This window comes from Salmo salar, chromosome ssa04 (assembly GCF_905237065.1).
Source record: "Salmo salar chromosome ssa04, Ssal_v3.1, whole genome shotgun sequence".
Taxonomy (NCBI): domain Eukaryota; kingdom Metazoa; phylum Chordata; class Actinopteri; order Salmoniformes; family Salmonidae; genus Salmo; species Salmo salar.
The window spans coordinates 79,991,587-80,014,604 of record NC_059445.1 but is presented as its reverse complement, the minus strand read 5'-3'; the positions used below and the strand labels follow the sequence as shown (position 1 = coordinate 80,014,604).

The window sequence follows — 23,018 nt, the reverse complement described above, 5'->3', positions numbered from 1 at the left end:
CCTGACATGACCCTCCAGCATGACAATGCCACCAGCCATACTGCGTGTTCTGTGCGTGATTTCCTGCAAGACAGGAATGTTAGTGTTCTGCCATGGCCAGCAAAGAGCCCGGATCTCAATCCCATTGAGCACGTCTGGGACCTGTTGGATCGGAGGGTGAGGGCTAGGGCCATTCCCCCAGAAATGTCCGGGAACTTGCAGGTGCCTTGGTGGAAGAGTGGGGTAACATCTCACAACAAGAACTGGCAAATCTGGTGCAGTCCATGAGGAGGAGATGCACTGCAGTACTTAATGCAGCTGGTGGTCACACCAGATACTGACTGTTACTTTTGATTTTGACCCCCCCCTTTGTTCAGGGACACATTATTCTATTTCTGTTAGTCACATGTCTGTGGAACTTGTTCAGTTTATGTCTCAGTTGTTGAATATTTACACATGTTAAATTTGCTGAAAATAAACGCAGTTGACAGTTAGAGGACGTTTCTTTTTTTGCTGAGTTTAGTTCTTTCTGATGGCTAATCTGATCTTGCCCACTATCTCTAATTCCAAGAAGTGTCTTCTTGACCCTTTGATCTTTTTCCTTTAGTTTTACAGTCTCAGCCTCTTAAACAGAACGAGTGGGTAAAGTCCATCTCAGGGGCAGATTATTAACCTGGCTCATCTGGTCCCCTCAACCCCCATAAAAGGGCCCTGTACTCCTGTATAGGGCTGAGGTCACACGTGTGTTGGCTAGTTGAGAAGAGGGCAGCACCAAAAAAGGAAACGAAGGATCCATCACAAACAACTGAGAGTCCAGATGAAGAAGAAGCAAACAGAAATACGACCAGACCTCAAGGTAAAGTCATCATTTACTATAATTTCAATACATTGATGAGATTAGTTTTGTTGTGAATGTTTAAATTGTAATTGTACGTTGTCTGGCCTGGTAAGATGATGGGTTATGGTTGAGTTCATGTCTGGTGTGTAGGTCCTTAGTGAGCTGTATTTCTGTTAACTTGAATAATTTAGCTTTACACTTAGTATATTGCATAATTGGATGTTTTCGAAGTATTTCTGTTTACCTTTGGGGTGAAATGACCAAGGTGTGCTCAGATTAGGGGATTTACTGCCATGATGTCTAACTGAATAACAACTTGTGGAGAATGGTTCTGCATTGATATCTGAAACCATGCTTTTTGGGGAATATTTGTGGCTATTGTTTGAAGACACAATACCTCATAGCAAAAGTGGACACACTGAGTTGTAGAAGACAGTTCTAACATTGTTTCTCTGACAAAGATGTAAAGGTGATACATTTTGTTCACAGTGGAATGTATTGAAACACCAAGAGGATATTATTAACCTAGATCCCTGTACCAAAACTCTGTGTTACTCCAGTCTACTTTGATGAGTTAGTCATGGAAGTGCTCCTCTTGCATCATCTTTCAAAACAGTCAACACCGAGAACCATGACAACCGACCACGGTGATGGTGACATTCTTCTGGGTTATAACGTAATCCAGGGCCATGTCGATCATTCACAGAGTAGGTCAATTAAAGGAGATGTGACACCCAGTTGGTCTTGTGCCTGAGGGTTGGCCTCGGTGGAGATGGCAAGGCCATATGGTGGGCTCCCGAGTGGCACAGCGGTCTGCATCTCAGTGCTAGAGGCGTCACTACAGACCCTGGTTTGATTCCAGGCTGCATCACATCCGGCCGTGATTGGGAGTCCCATATGGTGGCGCACAATTGGCCCAGCGTCGTCCGGGTTTGGCCGGGGTAGACCGTCATTGTAAATAAGAATTTGTTCTTAACTGACTTGCCTAGTTAAATAAAAAGTATGGGACAGTGAAAAATCACGTAGGTGACAATCTTGTGCCATATAAGGTATTTTATATGACGTCTGAGAGGTCATCGGTTATTCCCAGTTGTTGAACATCGTGTGACTTTCAAACTTTGTGTATGCCAAGTTACCCCATCTTACGTTGGATGTGTGAATGTCTCTGTCTTCCCTTTCAGAGTTGTGATGTCCAGACTCAGACAGAGGAGCAGCAGGGTGCTGAGGAGGGGAAACTGGCCGCAGAGGGACAGGAGGAGGGTGCTGAGGGGGGGAAGCAGCGGCCAGGCTCTGACATGATCTACACCATAGAGGATGTCCCGCCGTGGTACCTCTGCATTCTACTGGGCCTCCAGGTACACAAATACACACTCTCTCACACACACACTCACACACTCACTCACCACATACTCTCTCACACACACACTCACACACTCTCTCACACACACTCAAACACACTCTCACTCTCTCTCTCTCTCTCACACTCTTAGTTTTCATGAATGGTTTTCTGACTCCGCCTTTCTATCAGTAGTTGTTTCTTCGTCTCTTGTGTGCCTTCTTTCCCCCAAATGTATCTCCCTCCCTCCCTCCCTCCCTCCCTCCCTCCCTCCCTCCCTCCCCTCCCCCCTCGCTCTCTCTCTCTCTCCCCCCTCCCCTCTGTCCCCCCCTCTCTCTCTCTCCCTCCCTCCCTCCCTCCCTCCCTCCCTCCCTCCCTCCCTCCCTCCCTCCCTCCCTCCCTCCCTCCCTCCCTCCCTCCCTCCCTCTGTTTCTCCCTCCCCCTCCCCCCCTCGCTCTCTCTCTCTCTCCCCCTCCCTCTGTTCCCCTCCTCTCCCTCCCTCCCTCCCTCCCTCCCTCCCTCCCTCCCTCCCTCCCTCCCTCCCTCCCTCCCTCCCTCCCTCCCTCTGTTTCTCCCTCCCCCTCTCCCCTCGCTCTCTCTCTCTCTCCCCCCTCCCTCTGTTCCCCCCTCTCTCTCTCTCTCTCTCTCTCTCTCCCCCGCCCTGTGTTTCTCCCCCCCCTCTCTCCATGATGATTAACACTGTGTCTTTAATCGCAGCACTACCTGACATGTTTCAGCGGGACCATCGCTGTGCCCTTCCTGCTGGCGGAGGCCATGTGTGTGGGACAAGACCAGTACACGGTCAGTCAGCTGGTGGGAACCATCTTCACCTGCGTGGGAATCACCACAATCATACAGACCACATTTGGAGTCAGGTACGTGTGTATGTATGTGCGTGTCTTCTAATGCTTGGAATGTATTGTGTAACATGTTTTATCTTCTATGTTTAGGTTACCTCTTTTCCAGGCCAGTGCTTTTGCCTTCCTCATCCCTGCCCAAGCCATCTTAGGGCTGGATAGATGGAAATGTCCCCCTCAAGGTGCACCACACAGTCCCATCCTATGTCAGTAGAATATGGCCCAATCAAAGACAGAATCTCACTAATGAGCTATTGTGTCTGTCTTTCAACAGAGGAGATTTATGGGAACTGGAGTCTTCCTCTGAACACCTCCCACATCTGGCACCCAAGGATAAGAGAGGTACTTCCTGCCTCTTGTCACTGGGCCTCCATCTTGGGGTCCATCTTTCTGAACTGTAGCATCTCTCAGTGAGCCTCCATCTTGGGGTCCATCTTTCTGAACTGTAGCATCTCTCAGTGAGCCTCCATCTTGGGGTCCATCTTTCTGAACTGTAGCATCTCTCAGTGAGCCTCCATCTTGGGGTTCATCTTTCTGAACTGTAGCATCTCTCAGTGAGCCTCCATCTTGGGGTCCATCTTTCTGAACTGTAGCATCTCTCAGTGAGCCTCCATCTTGGGGTCCATCTTTCTGAACTGTAGCATCTCTCAGTGAGCCTCCATCTTGGGGTTCATCTTTCTGAACTGTAGCATCTCTCAGTGGGCCTCCATCTTGGGGTCCATCTTTCTGAACCGTAGCATCTCTCAGTGAGCCTCCATCTTGGGGTCCATCTTTCTGAACTGTAGCATCTCTCAGTGGGCCTCCATCTTGGGGTCCATCTTTCTGAACTGTAGCATCTCTCAGTGGGCCTCCATCTTGGGGTCCATCTTTCTGAACTGTAGCATCTCTCAGTGAGCCTCCATCTTGGGGTTCATCTTTCTGAACTGTAGCATCTCTCAGTGAGCCTCCATCTTGGGGTTCATCTTTCTGAACTGTAGCATCTCTCAGTGAGCCTCCATCTTGGGGTCCATCTTTCTGAACTGTAGCATCTCTCAGTGAGCCTCCATCTTGGGGTCCATCTTTCTGAACTGTAGCATCTCTCAGTGGGCCTCCATCTTGGGGTCCATCTTTCTGAACTGTAGCATCTCTCAGTGAGCCTCCATCTTGGGGTCCATCTTTCTGAACTGTAGCATCTCTCAGTGGGCCTCCATCTTGGGGTCCATCTTTCTGAACTGTAGCATCTCTCAGTGGGCCTCCATCTTGGGGTCCATCTTTCTGAACTGTAGCATCTCTCAGTGAGCCTCCATCTTGGGGTCCATCTTTCTGAACTGTAGCATATCTCACTTTGATTGACATTATCAGAGACATCATGTAGACATAACTAGAAGCCAGGGATTGTGGGTCAGGTCAAATGGTGGTCCTAGAGATAGCTAATGATAATAACAGTTGGTCTCTCTGCCCCTGTAGATCCAGGGTGCCATCATAGCGTCCAGTGTGGTGGAGGTGGTCATCGGGCTGGTGGGTCTCCCTGGTCTCCTGCTGGACTACATCGGGCCCCTGACCGTCACCCCCACCGTGTCCCTCATCGGCCTGTCTGTATTCCAGACCGCTGGGGACAGAGCCGGGTCTCACTGGGGCCTCTCAGCACTGTAAGAGCACAATCCATCCTCCCTTCTTCTCTGTAATGTATCCTACTCCCAGGTTTCTCTCTGCTCTCTCCATCTGATCCTCCCAGGTTTCTCTCTGCTCTCTCCATCTGATCCTCCCAGGTTTCTCTCTGCTCTCTCCATCTGATCCTCCCAGGTTTCTCTCTGCTCTCTCCATCTGATCCTCCCAGGTTTCTCTCTGCTCTCCATCTGATCCTCCCAGGTTTCTCTCTGCTCTCTCCATCTGATCCTCCCAGGTTTCTCTCTGCTCTCTCCATCTGATCCTCCCAGGTTTCTCTCTGCTCTCCATCTGATCCTCCCAGGTTTCTCTCTGCTCTCTCCATCTGATCCTCCCAGGTTTCTCTCTGCTCTCCATCTGATCCTCCCAGGTTTGTCTCTGCTCTCTCCATTTGATCCTCCCAGGTTTCTCTCTGCTCTCTCCATTTTATCCTCCCAGGTTTCTCTCTGCTCTCCATCTGATCCTCCCAGGTTTCTCTCTGCTCTCTCCATCTGATCCTCCCAGGTTTCTCTCTGCTCTCTCCATCTGATCCTCCCAGGTTTCTCTCTGCTCTCTCCATCTGATCCTCCCAGGTTTCTCTCTGCTCTCTCCATCTGATCCTCCCAGGTTTCTCTCTGCTCTCTCCATCTGATCCTCCCAGGTTTCTCTCTGCTCTCTCCATCTGATCCTCCCAGGTTTCTCTCTGCTCTCTCCATCTGATCCTCCCAGGTTTCTCTCTGCTCTCCATCTGATCCTCCCAGGTTTCTCTCTGCTCTCTCCATCTGATCCTCCCAGGTTTCTCTATGCTCTCTCCATCTGATCCTCCCAGGTTTCTCTCTGCTCTCTCCATCTGATCCTCCCAGGTTTCTCTCTGCTCTCTCCATCTGATCCTCCCAGGTTTCTCTCTGCTCTCTCCATCTGATCCTCCCAGGTTTCTCTCTGCTCTCTCCATCTCATCCTCCCAGGTTTCTCTCTGCTCTCCATCTGATCCTCCCAGGTTTCTCTCTGCTCTCTCCATCTGATCCTCCCAGGTTTCTCTCTGCTCTCTCCATCTGATCCTCCCAGGTTTCTCTCTGCTCTCTCCATCTGATCCTCCCAGGTTTCTCTCTGCTCTCTCCATCTGATCCTCCCAGGTTTCTCTCTGCTCTCTCCATCTGATCCTCCCAGGTTTCTCTCTGCTCTCTCCATCTGATCCTCCCAGGTTTCTCTCTGCTCTCTCCATCTGATTCTCCCAGGTTTCTCTCTGCTCTCTCCATCTGATCCTCCCAGGTTTCTCTATGCTCTCTCCATCTGATCCTCCCAGGTTTCTCTATGCTCTCTCCATCTCATCCTCCCAGGTTTCTCTCTGCTCTCTCCATCTGATCCTCCCAGGTTTCTCTCTGCTCTCTCCATCTGATCCTCCCAGGTTTCTCTCTGCTCTCCATCTGATCCTCCCAGGTTTCTCTCTGCTCTCTCCATCTGATCCTCCCAGGTTTCTCTATGCTCTCTCCATCTGATCCTCCCAGGTTTCTCTCTGCTCTCTCCATCTGATCCTCCCAGGTTTCTCTCTGCTCTCTCCATCTGATCCTCCCAGGTTTCTCTCTGCTCTCTCCATCTGATCCTCCCAGGTTTCTCTCTGCTCTCTCCATCTGATTCTCCCAGGTTTCTCTCTGCTCTCTCCATCTGATCCTCCCAGGTTTCTCTATGCTCTCTCCATCTGATCCTCCCAGGTTTCTCTATGCTCTCTCCATCTGATCCTCCCAGGTTTCTCTCTGCTCTCTCCATCTGATCCTCCCAGGTTTCTCTCTGCTCTCTCCATCTGATCCTCCCAGGTTTCTCTCTGTCTCTCCATCTGATCCTCCCAGGTTTCTCTCTGCTCTCTCCATCTGATCCTCCCAGGTTTCTCTATGCTCTCTCCATCTGATCCTCCCAGGTTTCTCTCTGCTCTCTCCATCTGATCCTCCCAGGTTTCTCTCTGCTCTCTCCATCTGATCCTCCCAGGTTTCTCTCTGCTCTCTCCATCTGATCCTCCCAGGTTTCTCTATGCTCTCTCCATCTGATCCTCCCAGGTTTCTCTCTGCTCTCTCCATCTGATCCTCCCAGGTTTCTCTCTGCTCTCTCCATCTGATCCTCCCAGGTTTCTCTATGCTCTCTCCATCTGATCCTCCCAGGTTTCTCTCTGCTCTCTCCATCTGATCCTCCCAGGTTTCTCTCTGCTCTCTCCATCTGATCCTCCCAGGTTTCTCTCTGCTCTCTCCATCTGATCCTCCCAGGTTTCTCTCTGCTCTCCATCTGATCCTCCCAGGTTTCTCTCTGCTCTCTCCATCTGATCCTCCCAGGTTTCTCTCTGCTCTCTCCATCTGATCCTCCCAGGTTTCTCTATGCTGCTCTCCATCTGATCCTCACAGGTTTCTCTCTGCTCTCTCCATCTGATCCTCCCAGGTTTCTCTCTGCTCTCTCCATCTGATCCTCCCAGGTTTCTCTCTGCTCTCTCCATCTGATCCTCCCAGGTTTCTCTATGCTCTCTCCATCTGATCCTCCCAGGTTTCTCTCTGCTCTCTCCATCTGATCCTCCCAGGTTTCTCTCTGCTCTCTCCATCTGATCCTCCCAGGTTTCTCTCTGCTCTCTCCATCTGATCCTCCCAGGTTTCTCTATGCTCTCTCCATCTGATCCTCCCAGGTTTCTCTCGTGTTTTGACACTTGAGATCCATCTATGTTGTCTTGAGTTGTATTATTGTGTGTGGTATGTTGTTCTTACCTCCCTTCCTCACTTCTTTTGTTTAAATGGTTTACCTTGTTTTGGGCTTGAGACTCTTTATCGTCTTACGTCGAGGTCATTGAAGCTTTTAATCTAATCACATACTGTTAACGTAATTACTTTGTCCCTGTTTGATGTCTTTTATTGGGTTATGGTGTAACAATATCACTGCCTCTCCCCAGGTCCATCTTCCTCATCGTGCTGTTTGCTCAGTATCTGAGGAACTGGTCCTTCCCTCTCCCCTCCTACAACAGAAAGAAAGGCTTCAGCACCGCCAGGGTTCAGATCTTTAAGATGTTCCCGGTTAGAACCAACACAGCACACATCTGTCTCACAGGGATGTTAGAAAGTCATACTAATAACATGTTCTCATGTGGGGTTTGACCTATTGTTAAATACATCAGACTAATCATTCACGGCACATCATGTCATACAAATCTTGAACGGTTATAAGAGAATCGGAGGCCCATTTTACTGCAGTGCCCTGAATGCTACTGCCTTAGTGAGTGCTGCCAGACATGTGGTGGGGACACTGTCAGGCTATAGAAATGACTCACTGTAATAGACAGACACAGACGACAGGGATCATGTCACCGTTATGTTAAAGCCAAGAATTAGCTTTCTGATGAAAATGGCTGTAAAATAATATACAAATATGGCACAGACTAGGCACATCCAAAATTATAACTTGGAATCTCGGAATCCCTATGATTCCGTTATATGACATGTTATGTTGTTCTTCCTGTGTTCAGATCATCATGGCCATCATGTTGGTGTGGTTGCTATGTTACATCCTGACCCTGACCGATGTGCTGCCCAGTGACCCCAGCAGGTACGGACAGAAGGCACGCACAGACGCCCGTGGTGACATCATGACCCTCTCCCCCTGGTTCCGGGTCCCCTACCCCTGTAAGGGACCAGCATTACCTCCACTGTCTCACACACCGGGGCAGTTTGGACACACGAGCTAGAGCAAGGGTCAAGTTAAGAAAGCGGATGACACTGCTCATTTATTAGTCACTTTAGAATGACCTTGTATATCATTTTAAATGGGGAAATGATCTGAGTTGTCATTTATTTCCATTGCCTTTCATCTTGCTGCAAAGGAGGAGGATTCAGACGTGTGATGTCTGTGTGTCTCTGATAGGTCAGTGGGGGTTGCCCACGGTGACCATCGCTGGGGTGCTGGGCATGTTCAGCGCCACACTAGCTGGTATCGTAGAGTCTATCGGGGACTATTACGCCTGTGCCCGGCTCTCAGGGGCACCTCCTCCACCTGTCCATGCCATCAACAGGTGAGCATCAGTCTCCTACACCGGGGGTTCGACTTCTAACATGGACCTAAGGCTCTTATTGTCAAGCATCAGTACCCTGTGTTGATGTATGTCTGTGTCATGTCTTTCCCGTACTAGGGGTATCTTCACAGAGGGGGTGTGCTGTATTATAGCAGGACTGCTGGGTACAGGAAATGGCTCCACCTCTTCCAGTCCCAACATTGGAGTTCTGGGAATCACTAAGGTAAGGAAGCTTAGCCCCTCAACTCATTTTGACTAGATGGAGTACAGCTTATGACAAAATTGACTTTTTGTAGCAGGTTAGGAGAACTTACGCAGCATGTTAGGAGAATTAACATAGCTGGTTAGGAGAATTAGGTTATGGTTAGGAAATGGGTTAGCTAAAATGCTAAACGTTTCGACTTTTGATGTAAATTTGACATAAGGAGGCTGTCTAAATATGACCCTGTTGGCCCCTAAGCCCCTTGTCTTTCATCTATGTCATGAAAAACACGATTGTAGATATGTAATCTCAAGCTGTCTAGTTCAAGTTGGAATCAGCAAAATTATCTTTTTGAAACGGATAAAGGCTTATTGGCATGCTCTCCAGTGCAAGTGCTTTGTCACAATGCAAATCGATTGTTATTATTGCCACATGATTATTAGCTAAAGGTCTGCTCATCTTTACATGAACTCTTATGTTAATAATTATGAATAAACAATGAGCTGATACCAGAGGTTGCACAGTTCACATTGAGTCACGTTGTAGTATGTCTCTCTCTCTACACACAGGTGGGAAGCAGGAGGGTAGTACAATACGGCGCAGCCATAATGTTCCTGTTAGGAACTGTGGGGAAATTCACTGCCCTCTTTGCATCGCTGCCTGACCCCATTCTAGGTGGCATGTTCTGCACCTTGTTCGGTGAGTTACTAACCTCCTAACAGAGAACTCACACACAGCGTCATCTCTCAATTCAATTCAACTCAATTCAGTTCAATTCACAGGTCTTTATTGACAGGGGAAACACATGTTAACATTGGCAAAGCAAGTGAAGTAGATAATAAACAAAAGTGAAATAAAAAATAAAAATGAACAGTAAACATTACACTCACAGAAGTTCCAAAAGAATAAAGACATTACAAATGTCATATTATCTATAAATACAGTGTTGTAACAATGTGCAAATGGTTAAAGTACAAAAGGGAAAATAAATAAACATAAATATGGGTTGTATTTACAATGGAGTTTGTTCTTCACTGGTTGCCCTTTTTTTGTGGCAACAGGTCACACATCTTGCTGCTGTGATGGCACACTGTGGTATTGTCTCTCTCTCTCCCCCCCACCAGGGGGCAGTATGATCACAGAAAGCTCACCTCTATTTGAGAAGGGATGAGTAAATATGTCTCTAGCTAGAAACACAGATAACAATGAGACAATAATAACCTTATCCAGCCCTCTGTTGTTTGTGTCTATGCCCTGCAGGTATGATCACAGCTGTGGGCTTGTCCAACCTGCAGAGTGTAGACCTCAACTCCTCTAGGAATCTCTTTGTCCTCGGCTTCTCCATGTTCTTTGGCCTAATGTTGCCCAATTACCTAGACATGCATCCCGGCTGCATCCAAACAGGTGGGCTGCACATTGAAAAGGTTTTTACTGATATGAAAAGACATCTCCATCTTAAGAGGAAGTGTAGGAGTGGCTTTAGAGAGTTACAGTGTGTACAGTTCGACTGTTATCAAGCTTTAGTATGGAATATTATGTTGATGTTATGAATAATGATTAGGATAATTCATTTGGTAATACATGTTTTATTGCCGTCCTCAGGAGTTGCAGAGGTGGATCAAATCCTTACAGTGCTCCTGACCACGGAGATGTTTGTCGGAGGCTTCCTGGCGTTTGCTCTGGATAACACCATCCCAGGTATGCATGCTATGTGAGAATGTGAAACCTCATCTCATTAACAGGAGCTACCAGTCACCTTGTCACACGCTGATCAAAGAGATAATCAGTTGCTTTGTGTTTGTTTATGTGACACCACAATATCACTATGGGACACATCAATCTTTCCATTTTTGCTCAACCGTTGCCTGTAACTACCAATGTTTGTTTGTGTGTGTGTGTGTGTGTGTGTGTGTGTGTGTGTGTGTGTGTGTGTGTGTGTGTGTGTGTGTGTGTGTGTGTGTGTGTGTGTGTGTGTGTGTGTGTGTGTGTGTGTGTGTGTGTGTGTGTGTATGTATGTATGTATGTATGTACGTACGGTTTAAACAGGCACCAGGAGGGAGAGAGGGCTGCTGGACTGGAAGGCAGATGAGAGCAGGGGGGAAAGCTCAGCGAATATGTGTACTTATGACTTCCCTATTGGAATGAGCTGCGTTAGGAAAGTCAGCTTCCTGCGCTATCTACCCATCTGCCCCAGCTTCCAAGGCTTCATGCGATGCAGACGGAAGGACAGCGTGCAGGAAAACATGGAGGATGAATTAAGAGAGAGGCATGAGAGTTTACGCATGGACACAACAATTACCTTGGCCTGCACCAAAGTATAGGAACCCTGCAATGATTCATCTTTAAGATCATTTCATACAGCTGTATTTTTCACAGCTATTTCTTGTTTTTGGACACTTACAGTTGTAATCGAAAAATGCACTGTCTGCAATGATGTTGCATTTTTGAAACTGGAATGTTAGCACATTCCTCACCACATTGATTTGGGAGGTTTGTCTACTGTCCACTACCACCTTACAGCATTCTGTTTCTAAGTTGAAGAACAAAGAGTCATATATTCAGATGCATACTGACCTTATACTTGTGTGTAGACTGTATTGAAGAAGCAGAGACAACATTAACAGGGTTTATTTAGTAAGTCTTTATAGTGTACAAAATTATAAGTAATGATAGTGTATCTCATCTGATGATCTGAACTCAAACATTTATTCAAAAACATTTATGATATAAAACTAAAGTATAATTAAGGAAAGCATTCCTACTTTTGACTGTCAAATGTTTGTTTACATTATTAAGTGTTAGAATAACATGTTAAACAGACCAATGAGAGTAGAGACGTCTAGAGACGGATTTGACAAAGTGCCAGAAGAAAGAAATCCCACAGGCTTCTATGTCAAGTCAACATGGTAATTGTACTGTACTATTAACTGAGCGACTGTACTATTATCTGAGAGACTGAACCAGGAAACGACACTGTACTATTAACTGAGAGAGACTGAACCATGAAACGACACTGTACTATTAACTGAGAGAGACTGAACCATGAAACAACACTGTACTATTAACTGAGAGACTGAACCATGAAATGACACTGTACTATTAACTGAGAGACTGAACCATGAAATGACACTGTACTATTAACTGAGAGACTGAACCATGAAACGACACTGTACTATTAACTGAGAGAGACTGAACCATGAAACAACACTGTACTATTAACTGAGAGAGACTGAACCATGAAACGACACTGTACTATTAACTGAGCGACTGAACCATGAAACGACACCGTACTATTAACTGAGAGAGACTGAACCATGAAACAACACTGTACTATTAACTGAGAGAGACTGAACCATGAAATGACACTGTACTATTAACTGAGAGACTGAACCATGAAACGACACCGTACTATTAACTGAGAGACTGAACCATGAAACGACACTGTACTATTAACTGAGAGACTGAACCATGAAACGACACTGTACTATTAACTGAGAGACTGAACCAGGAAACGACACTGTACTATTAACTGAGAGACTGAACCATGAAACAACACTGTACAGATTGGAAGACTGTGACACGGGTGTGACCTCTAGAAGTGATTCTAAAAAGGCGCAAACCAAGAGGCTAGGATCTATTGATCTATCAAGGAAGCACAGGATCCGTATCTTTATGACTGTTCATGATTGATTTCACTGTGACATGATGGAAAGATGTTGAATTTAAATTTCCCTTCCATATTACACTCTGAGCCTTTTTCCCTCAGAGTGTCTGTCAATAGCGCCCATTGCAGTCTCCCTGGCGATTAGTTTGTAATCTGTCGACAGCTGCCCTCTCGCTTTGTTCAGGTCACGCTCTTCAAGTAAACAATGGTAAGATGGAAAAGACAACAAAGCTTATGCAGGTCATAGGAAAAATCTGGTCCTATCAAACTTTGTTGTTATTTTTAGAAAACATTTCACTCATGTAAAAAATATCAACCACTAAAAATCTAATTTCTACATTTCTCCTTTGAAATGTGGAAAAATATAATCTGTGTTTTTAAGAATGTGTTGTTCTATCTATATTACACAACTAGACATGAAAAACATTACCACCAACAACAAAGATCATCAGGTTTCTGCCCACAAATACACATTGTCAGTAGGAAGAGGAGGGTTCATGGAACCAGGGAGAAACACACTGTATGCATTTTAGGTATGCAAAACAACACATACAGTGCTTTCAGAAAGTATTCATACCCTATTGACTTATTCCACTTTTTGTTGTGATACAGTCTGAATTGAAAATGTATTAAATGTAGATTTTTTTTCACTGACCTACACACAATACCCCATAGTATCAAAGTGGAATTATGTTTCTCGAAATTTTTACAAATTAATAGAAATAAAAAAATGCTGAAATGTCTTGAGTCATTAAGTATTCAACCCCTTTGTTATGGCAAATCAGTTCAGGAGTAAAAATGTGCTTAAGTCACATAATAAGTTACATGGACTCTGTGTGCAATACTAGTGTGTAACATGATTTTTGAATGACTACCTCATCTCTGTAACACATACAATTATCTGTAAGGTCCCTCAGTCGAGCAATGAATTTCAAACACAGATTCCACCACAAAGACCAGGGTGTTTTCCCAATGCCTCACAAAGAACTGCACCTATTGGTAGATGACATTGAATTTCTTTGGATGGTGTATCAATACACCCAGTCACTACAAAGATACAGGCGTCCTTCCCAACTCAGTTACCAGACAGGAAGGAAACCGCTCAGGGATTTCACCATGAGGCCAATAGTGACTTAGAAACAGTTCCAGAGTTTAATGGCTGTGATGGGAGTAAACTGAGCATGGATCTACATTGTAGTTACTCCACAATACTAACCTAATTGGTAGAGTGAAAAGAAGGAAGCCTGTACAGAATAATAATATTCTAAAACATGCATCCTGTTTACAAGGCACTAAAGTAATACTGCAAAAAATGTGGCAAAGCAATTACCTTTTTGTCCTGAATACAAAGTGTTCTATTTGGGGCAAACCCAATGCAACACATTACTGAGTAGCAAGCTCCATATTTTCAAGCATAGTGGTGGCAGCATCATGTTATGGGTGTACTTGTAATCATTAAGGACTGGGGAGTTTTTCAGGTTAAAAAGAAACCGAATGGAGCTAATCACAGGTACACTCCTAGGGGAAAACCTGGTCCAGTCTGCTTTCCACCAGACACTGGGAGATTAAATCCCCTTTCAGCAGGACAATAACCTAAAACACAAGGACAAATCTACACCGGAGTTGCTTACCAAGAAGACAGTGAATGTTCCTGAGTGGCCGAGTTGCAGTTTTGACTTAAATATACTTGAAAATCTATGGCAAGATCTGAAAATGGTTGTCTAGCAATGATCAACAACCAATTTGACAGAACTTGAATAATTTTGAAAAGAATAATGGGCAAATGTTGCACAATCCAGGTTTGGAAAGCTCTTAGAGACTTACCCAGAAAGACTCACAGCTGTAATCACTGCCAAAGGGGATTCTAACATGTATTGACTCAGGGGTGTAAATACTTATGTAAATGAGATGTTTCTGTATTTAATTATCAACAAATTAGCATATTTTTTTATTTTGTTATTATGGGGTGTATACGGTTGAGAATGATTATTATTTTTCATCCAGCCTAACACAACCAAATGTGGAATAAGTCAAGGGGCATGAATACTTTCTGAAGGACTGTACATCAGCAGCCCTCTGTTCTCTCACACAGCTTTATGATGATGTAAAGTCCCAGTAGTTCTAATCTTAATCGGTATTGTCAGGAGTCTCCGAATCAGAGATGAGACACTGATTTTAATGACTATGATTGATACGCAAGATTTACTCAACCTGACAGTATGTAGCTGAGACTGTCTGATCTATCACTGGGTAGCCTTGGGTGGCTTACCCACACAGTCCATACTTCCTGGATAGTGCAGTGTGCAGTCATGTGGTAGTGTTCTGCTGTTGCAGTCCGGTAGACGTCTCAAGGCCCGGTGTGAGGCATCTCCTGTGGATGAGCCTGAACAGAGAAGCACTGTGGAGTGTACATGGCTGGGAATTGCAGTGAGTGGCCGGGCATTGCATACACTGGTGGCAGTACTGCAGTAGGCACCGTCTGCTGTGGCAGCAGCACCTCCACAAACTGGCAGGTTTCTGGATCGAACAGCATCTTGCGTTGTGGCTGAGGGGGAAGTTGGGGAACGTCGACGTAGAAACATCTCCCTGTCTCCGGGTCGATCAGCATGTGTCGGGGTCCCTTTCCATAAACCTGAGCTCCAGCCATCTCAGGGTACACCAGCCCCGCACTGCCCTGCCTGTACTCTGTGCTGAATGGGGCCATGAAACCCTGTGTGCTGCACATGTAGTGCTGTTGTTGTGTTTCTGGGGAGGGCATTTTGATTTCTCCATTCCCTGCTGGCTGCCGAGGGGCGTATTTTTCTCCGCTCAGCAGTTGGAAAGGCAGGTTTTGAAGTGAAGGCTGCATCAGTACAGGGGCCTGTATGAAACTCATCTTTCCTTCATGGGTGTGGATTGTGTGGTAGCTCATTGGGTTGGCTGGATAAAAGAAGGAAGACATCAGCGTCTTTGGAGTCCCAGTGGTGTTGAGCTGTACACAGGCAGGGGATGGTGTGCAAGCGAGTGTAGTTTGAGCCTGGTATCTGGGTGGTGGGCCCTGAATTTGGTTGTTATCCTTGACACTGGAACACTGATACTGTTCTGGCTGGTATGCTGCTGATGAGTAATAAGTTGGAACTGCAGTAAAACTATTTTCCGCTGGTGGTGATTTCTGTTTTCCATTGGTGGTGCCTGTCCTTTCACACTGTCGCTGATTACACTTACGAGGGAGCTCCACTGAATACCAGGTCTGCCGGGGCATCTCTGCTTTGTTTGGGTATTTTGACGTTGAATCAGATTGGTTGATATGAGGTTGGCTGTCTCTTCTCCCAAAAGGTTTTACAAGGCTTTGGGGTGTGACATTTGTAAATCCAGTGTTAGAAACGATGTCTTGTGATTCATGGAGAGCTGTGGCTTTGGTTACATATCCCTTCGGGGCGGTGTAAAGTAAAGCTGTATTCACAACATTCAGAGGTGCCAGAGGGGACACTTTCTTCACAAACAGCTTTTCATCAGGCCTGGCTGCTCTGACCCCACAGGCCTCTCTGTGGCTGACCTGGTCATACATAGACTGCTGATAGAAGGATGGGGATCTGTCCTCTTGTCCCAAAACAGTGTCCCCTACATTTTTGAAAGACAGGTTGTAGGTATTTTTCACCAGCCTCCTCACATCCCTCACAACATGCACTGGAGCCATGGCTTTAAGTGTCCCCATGTTCCCAGACGGTCCCAGGAACTGTACATCTCCCCTGTCCCCTGGCTCTATCACCTTTCCTGATAAACCTTTACGAATTAGTGGCTGCTGACCGTCTTGACTTTCCCAGAGTATATCAGTCCTCTGTAGTGCCTTAGGCAGGGGGTTCTGTTGTTTATGGACCCCCTCCCCTCTGTTGCATTCCTCTGGTGTGTTTTTCACCGGAGTCCGTTTGCCTCCAGTTCTACTTGAACCAGAACAACATGTGCTCCTGTTCTTGTCTTTTGCTGAGTCACAGGATAGTCCATCCCCAGGGCTCCGGTCAGCGTACGGTAGAGCCCCTTCCCTGAGGTTTTGCCGTTCTATTTCCTCACTCTCTAGAGCGGTGGCTATTCCAGCCCTCTTAGTGAAAATCCTCTGAAACTCTGACCCTCCAAAGCTGCTCACCAGAGGAATTGAGTTCTGTTTGTAAAGCAGCTTTTGGTGTGTTTTGGCACTTGCAACCTGATGATATTGGATCGAGTTACTCTGTCTATGTGAATCAACGGAGCTCATATCAGTTGTGTTCTCTTTGACTGCCAGAGGGCTCTGGTGAGAGTCCTTAACGTTGCTCTGGACTTCTGCAGGTGCGAAGGCTCCTTCTTTCACTTCAGAGTTTTGAAGATTCTGCTCCAACTGCATCTTCTTTGACAGGACACTCTTAATGATACATGAGGCCATTTTGGTTTTTGTGGAGGTCTCGTCCAGGGAAACGGACTTCTGGAGCCTCTGCTTTCGCTCTGCCTGAGTTGTCCTGTTCTCCGACTCCATCCCATGTGACTCCTGGTGAAAGGCAGCCGGGGTGCTGTGCTGACGCATGAACACATCCCTGCGGTGGTTGACTGTACAGGGTGTACATCGGCCTTCATCTGTCACCTCACCTTTATCGCTGTCTTGTGATTCTGCCGTGTCCCGTCTCTTGAGTTGGATTTGCCTCTTGGGAACGGTTTTCATCCCCCCTCTGTACACCTCCCCTTGGTTTTCCATAGCCACATCAATGCATTCGAAGCTGCCGGTTTCTAAGCATGCTGTTGTGCTTTGGATGTTAGCTGACCCAACCGAGGACAGCTGGAGGGAGATATCATCTTCTGACCAGTCGCTGACTGTAGACGTTTGGGTCGAGGACCTACAGCTGGAGTTGTAGACATCCAAGTAGTCTGTCTGGGGGCAGTAGTATTTGCTGAAGGCCAGGTCTCTGTCAGTCTCGTAGAACTTGGTGGTCATGGTGGATGTCTCACCCCTGTGTTGTAGAGCTTTGTGGAGCCACCAGGTGCTTCTACAGGGTTTCTGAGGGAGCGGTCTGGATCTCCAGGCGTCTTCCTGGCTGTCCGTTGGCAAGCTCTGGGATCCGGGAGGGCTCTGTCATTGGTGTTGCTGCCCAGTTGCGAGGGAACACTCTGAATAACAACACGCTGGGATTCCTGACTGCAGATCCTGAGTGTCGAGATGCAGCTTGCAGGCGCTTTTCTATTTCTGGCTCTGAGTGACAGCTCCGTCTGCTCCTCTCTGTAGCTAGCCTCTGTGCAGTCCAACCCCTCCCACTGCTCCTCCTGACCACCCTCCATGGCGTTAGGGTTAGGGTTACCCTCCATGGGGTGTCTGCTAAGGAGTTTACTTTCAGTATCACAAATACTGGGAACCTCTCTGTGTTGTGGAAACCTCGTTAGGCTGTCTGCCAATGTGTTCTCGTCCCTTGTCCAGGTTGTATTGATTTGCCTTGGATCTGTTACAGGTGAATCTGGGTTGAGGGGAGAAGGACTTCTCATTGGTGTCAGTATCAGTGAGGATGGCAGCCACTGTGCCACTGTTTTTTGGATGCAGAAGTTTCATCTGATGTTTTACCTGACCCATCTGTACTCTTCCCCTCCTCTGTCAGGTTGGTTATACAGGGCTCAAACAGTAGAACAGCATCAGTAATTTGAGATGAAGGTGGTATTAGCGGGCACAGACTAGAGGCTGGGGGTCAGGAGACGGTGTTAACAGATCTCAGACTGGAGGCTGGGGGTCAGGAGACGGTGTTAACAGAGCTCAGACTAGAGGCTGGGGCTCAGGAGACGGTGTTAACAGACGTCAGACTAGAGGCTGGGCGTCAGGAGACGGTGTTAACAGACCTCAGACTGGAGGCTGGGGCTCAGGAGACGGTGTTAACAGAGCTCAGACTAGAGGCTGGGGCTCAGGAGACGGTGTTAACAGAGCTCAGACTAGAGGCTGGGGCTCAGGAGACGGTGTTAACAGGGCTCAGACTAGAGGCTGGGGCTCAGGAGACGGTGTTAACAGATCTCAGACTGGAGGCTGGGGCTCAGGAGACGGTGTTAACAGAGCTCAGACTAGAGGCTGGGGATCAGGAGACGGTGTTAACAGACCTCAGACTAGAGGCTGGGTCTCAGGAGATGGTGTTAACAGACCTCAGACTAGAGGCTGGGGCTCAGGAGATGGTGTGTCTTTTGGTTCTTCCACCTCACCAAAATCACTTAGTGAACATAGGACAGCGCAGTAGGAACTAGTCCAATCACTGACGTCATCAGTTGGCGTCAAAGTCCCATTATCCTCCTCCTCCTCGTCGTCGATAATACCCCATGGAAAGGTCCTTTCCGACATGACCCCACTGTCACAATGCTCTCCTCTTTTAAATGCAGTGTAGGATGTCGTCCAAGTTACATCCTTAATAACAGTTCTTCGGTGTTTAAAGCTTGATTCAGTTTCTTTTTATCCGGCACCTTAATCAGAACTACAGAAAGAAAGAAGAATAAAACTTTGGGTTTACACAATGACGCCTTTAAATGAAAAGTAACCTAAATAAATACATCCTAACATGTACACTTGTGGCCAAAAGTTTTGAGAATGACAAAAATATTAATTTTCACAAAGTCTGCTGCCTTAGTTTGTATGATGGCAATTTGCATATACTCCAGAATGTTATGAAGAGTGATCAGATGAATTGCAATTAATTGCAAAGTCCCTCTTTGCCATGCAAATGAACTGAATCCCCAAAAAACATTTCCACTGCATTTCAGCCCTGCCACAAAAGGACCAGCTGACATCATATCAGTGATTCTCATGTTAACACAGGTGTGAGTGTTGACGAGGACAAGGCTGGAGATCGCTCTGTCATGCTGATTGAGTTCGAAAAACAGACTGGAAGCTTCAAAAGGAAGGTGGTGCTTGGAATCATTGTTCTCCCTCTGTCAATCACCTGCAAGGAAACACATGCCGTCATCATTGCTTTGCACAACAAGGGCTTCACAGGCAAGGATATTGCCTCCAGTAAGATTGCACCTAAATCAACCATTTATCGGATCATCAAGAACTTCAAGGTGAGCGGTTCAATTGTTGTGAAGAAGGCTTCAGGGCGCCCAAGAAAGTCCAGCAAGCGCCAGGACCGTCTCCTAAAGCTGATTCAGCTGCGGGATCGGGGCACCACCAGTACAGAGCTTGCTCAGGAATGGCAGCAGGCAGGTGTGAGTGCATCTAAACGCACAGTGAGGTGAAGACTTTTGGAGGATGGCCTGGTCTCAAGAAGGGCAGCAGAGAAGCCACTTCTCTCCAGGAAAAACATCAGGGACAGACTGATATTCTGCAAAAGGTACAGGGATTGGACTGCTGAGGACTGGGGTAAAGTCATTTTCTCTGATGAATCCCCTTTCCGATTGTTTGGGGCATCCGGAAAAAAGCTTGTCCGGAGAAGACAAGGTGAGCGCTACCATCAGTCCTGTGTCATGCCAACAGTAAAGCATCCTGAGACCATTCATGTGTGGGGTTGCTTCTCAGCCAAGGGAGTGGGCTCACTCACAATTTTGCCTAAGAACACAGCCATGAATAAAGAATGGTACCAACACATCCTCCAAGAGCAACTTCTACCAACCATCCAGGGACAGTTTGGTGATGAACAATGCTTTTTCCAGCATGATGGAGCACCTTGCCATAAGGTAAAAGTGATAACTAAGTGGCTCGGGGAACAAAACATCGATATTTTGGGTCCATGGCCAGGAAACTCCCCAGACCTTAATCCCATTGAGAACTTGTGGTCAATCCTCGAGGCGGGTGGACAAACAAAAACCCACAAATTCTGACAAACTCCAAGCATTGATTATGCAAGAATGGGCTGCCATCAGTCAGGATGTGGCCCAGAAGTTAATTGACAGCATGCCAGGGCGGATTGCAGAGGTCTTGAAAAAGAAGGGTCAACACTGCAAATATTGACTCTTTGCATCAACTTCATGTAATTGTCAATAAAAGCCTTTGACACTTATGAAATGCTTGTAATTATACTTCAGTATTCCATAGTAACATCTGACAAAAATATCTAAAGACACTGAGGCAGCAAACTTTGTGAAAATTTATATTTGTGTCATTCTCAAAACTTTTGGCCACGACTGTATTTACACAGTTTTGAATCATGTTTTGTTCATCTAACTTTTGTATTCTATTTTTATGTAACAAATCTAAAAGTGCTGCATAGTATAAAATAAAATGTATCAAGGTATTTAACAGTTAATGTATAACATCTACATTATCTATGAAACCTCTGTCAGTCTTGTGAAAACCTCATAGTTATCAGGTAAGTGGGATTCTGAAGGCCTGCACATGCATCTGATCTGACTTAAAGGTATTCTCCCCTGACCGTGTGTTTGTAGCTGGCAGTGTCTGTGAAAGTGAGACCTGACACTTCCAGTAAGACATCTACAGTTACCTTGATGTGAGGTAGATGAAGGCCCCCCTCGTGTCATGTCAGCTGTGAAGAGAACCACAACCTAATTCCTATGAACAGATCCTACAGCCCAGCCTGGAGAAAATTCTTCACACATCAACCACCAGTCCAGTCAAATCCTCCTCCAACAAAACCTGAAACCAAAGAACCACAGGCCTTTATATGTCTAGACATCTCAAATACAACAAAAAATAGAAATCAAAACAAAATTAACTACGCCAACCTTCTCCTCTTCACCGTCTAAAATAAATGGATGACTGGAGACTGGATGACTGTCTGACCTTCTTTTCTCGTCTCTTGAGGTTTGGCCCTGGGCCCTGGGGCTATGTGGTCCTGGCCCAGCAGGAGCTGACACGACAGCCTGGCAGTAAACTCGAAGTAGCAGGTGCTGGTTGGGTTGTGCTGGAGCTGAGCATACCACTGGAATCCACATAGCAATGCCAGTTTACACACAGTCACAGGGCTGGCTAAATATAGCCGCTGCAGCCCTATAGCGCTATCATTGGGGAGATAGGGCTGTGGCCACTAAATGACTCCTCTAAATGGAATGGTTGATTGGTCATTTGAGGATGGTGATACACTGTATGTACTACTAGCTGGAAACCTACAATTTAGTTTATGTAATAGTTCATTTTTACAGAAGGGCACATAGTAGGCACCTAATACATACATGAACTTTGATAGCTATAGTATAAGTGTTTATTCTTTAGAATGAACATCATACCATTTTGAACGTTTTGTATTATTGACTGTTGTTGCAGCAGTGCTGCTGTGGGATCATGATTCAGCAGTTGAGATAACCAACCCCCCCTGTGATAAATGTGTCGTGGTGCAGTGCCAAATGTGTCTGATGGGACACTACCGTGCCGACCATACCAAGAGGACAGGGAATGGACATTCGGTCAAATTTACCACCGTGGCAGCGCCAAATAGTTTGTTGGTATGGAATACATTGCATTTTAACGAGCTAATTGGTATAGCTTGTGTGGTAAATACCCACTCTGCTAGATGTCTGTGGTGTGCAGATCCCCAGTCCCTGCAGATCAGCAAGCATCAACTGGAACACTCCGGTGTTAACCTGTGTGTTTGTGTAAGGCTCAGTGGAGGCTGCTGAGGGGAGGATGGCTCATAATAACGTCTGGAACGGAGCGAATGGAATGACATCAAACACCTAGAAACCATGGAAACCATGCGTTTGATGTAATTGATACCATTCCACCTATTCCACTCCAGGAATTACCACTAGGCCGTTCTCTCCAATTAAGGTTGCCACCAACCTTCTGTGGTAAGGGTCTACACTGTCTGGGGTGACTGTGGGGGTCTGGCCCTGTAGTGATGCACAGGATGTGATTACTCTTCTTCACTCCTCATTAGATTGCATGCTTTCTTTATTTTCTTTGACTCTTCTAAACAAATAAAACGAGAAACAAATTGCATCAAATTATGCTGACCTGAGCAAATGGAAAGTGCAAGAAACATAAAACCCTACAGATCATAAATGTTTAGGCTTATATGGCAGTAGACATAATTAAACTGTGCAATCATTGAAAACAAACACCCACCCACACATACAAACACACACGTGACCATTCACTCAGCAATAGCATGAAAGTGTCTCTATGTATGACACAAGTGTATAGTATGTCCAGGCTATAGAGATAGATAGAGGACTCATCTTTGTATCTGTGCCATTATTATTTTGTTTTTTAAAAATGTTACCATTATTTTACCAGATAAGTTGACTGAGAACACATTCTCACTTACAGCAACGACCTGGGGAATAGTTACAGGGGAGAGGAGGGGGAAGAAAGAGCCAATTGTAAACTGGGGATGATTAGATGACCGTGATGGTATGAGGGACAACTTGGGAATTTATAGAGTATGTAGCATATATGACAGCATGGGCAGAGCCACTCAAATCAAATAAAAAATCGAATCAAATTATATTTGTCACGTTCGTAAACAACAGTGAAATGCTTACTTATGGGACCTTCCCAACAAAGCAGAGAGAAAGAAGTCTTATGTCTTCTAGAAGCTGTTCAGGGTCCTGTTTGTTCCAGACTTGG

The 23,018-nt window shown here is 46.2% G+C and overlaps 2 protein-coding genes across 2 annotated transcripts; one reads left to right on the top strand and one right to left on the bottom strand.

Moving 5' to 3' along the window:
• The first annotated feature begins 668 nt into the window (after positions 1-668).
• Positions 669-13,275, top strand: LOC106603915 (solute carrier family 23 member 1). The gene is made up of 14 exons (XM_014198141.2): positions 669-835; positions 1,999-2,172; positions 2,871-3,028; positions 3,104-3,192; positions 3,285-3,352; positions 4,457-4,638; positions 7,554-7,674; positions 8,124-8,280; positions 8,519-8,666; positions 8,784-8,889; positions 9,438-9,567; positions 10,129-10,272; positions 10,471-10,566; positions 10,915-13,275. Exons 1-14 carry the CDS (start codon positions 797-799, stop codon positions 11,187-11,189), a joined length of 1,887 nt encoding a protein of 628 aa, XP_014053616.2. The 5' UTR covers positions 669-796; the 3' UTR covers positions 11,190-13,275.
• A 1,049-nt stretch (positions 13,276-14,324) lies between these two features.
• LOC123742501 (uncharacterized) lies at positions 14,325-21,467 on the bottom strand. Its single transcript, XM_045717384.1, has 3 exons — positions 21,176-21,467; positions 20,935-21,086; positions 14,325-18,972 (listed from the first exon to the last, which is right to left on the bottom strand). The coding sequence occupies exon 3, from the start codon at positions 17,466-17,468 to the stop codon at positions 14,880-14,882; it is 2,589 nt and encodes an 862-aa protein (XP_045573340.1). The 5' UTR covers positions 17,469-18,972; positions 20,935-21,086; positions 21,176-21,467; the 3' UTR covers positions 14,325-14,879.
• Between the last annotated feature and the right edge of the window lie 1,551 nt (positions 21,468-23,018).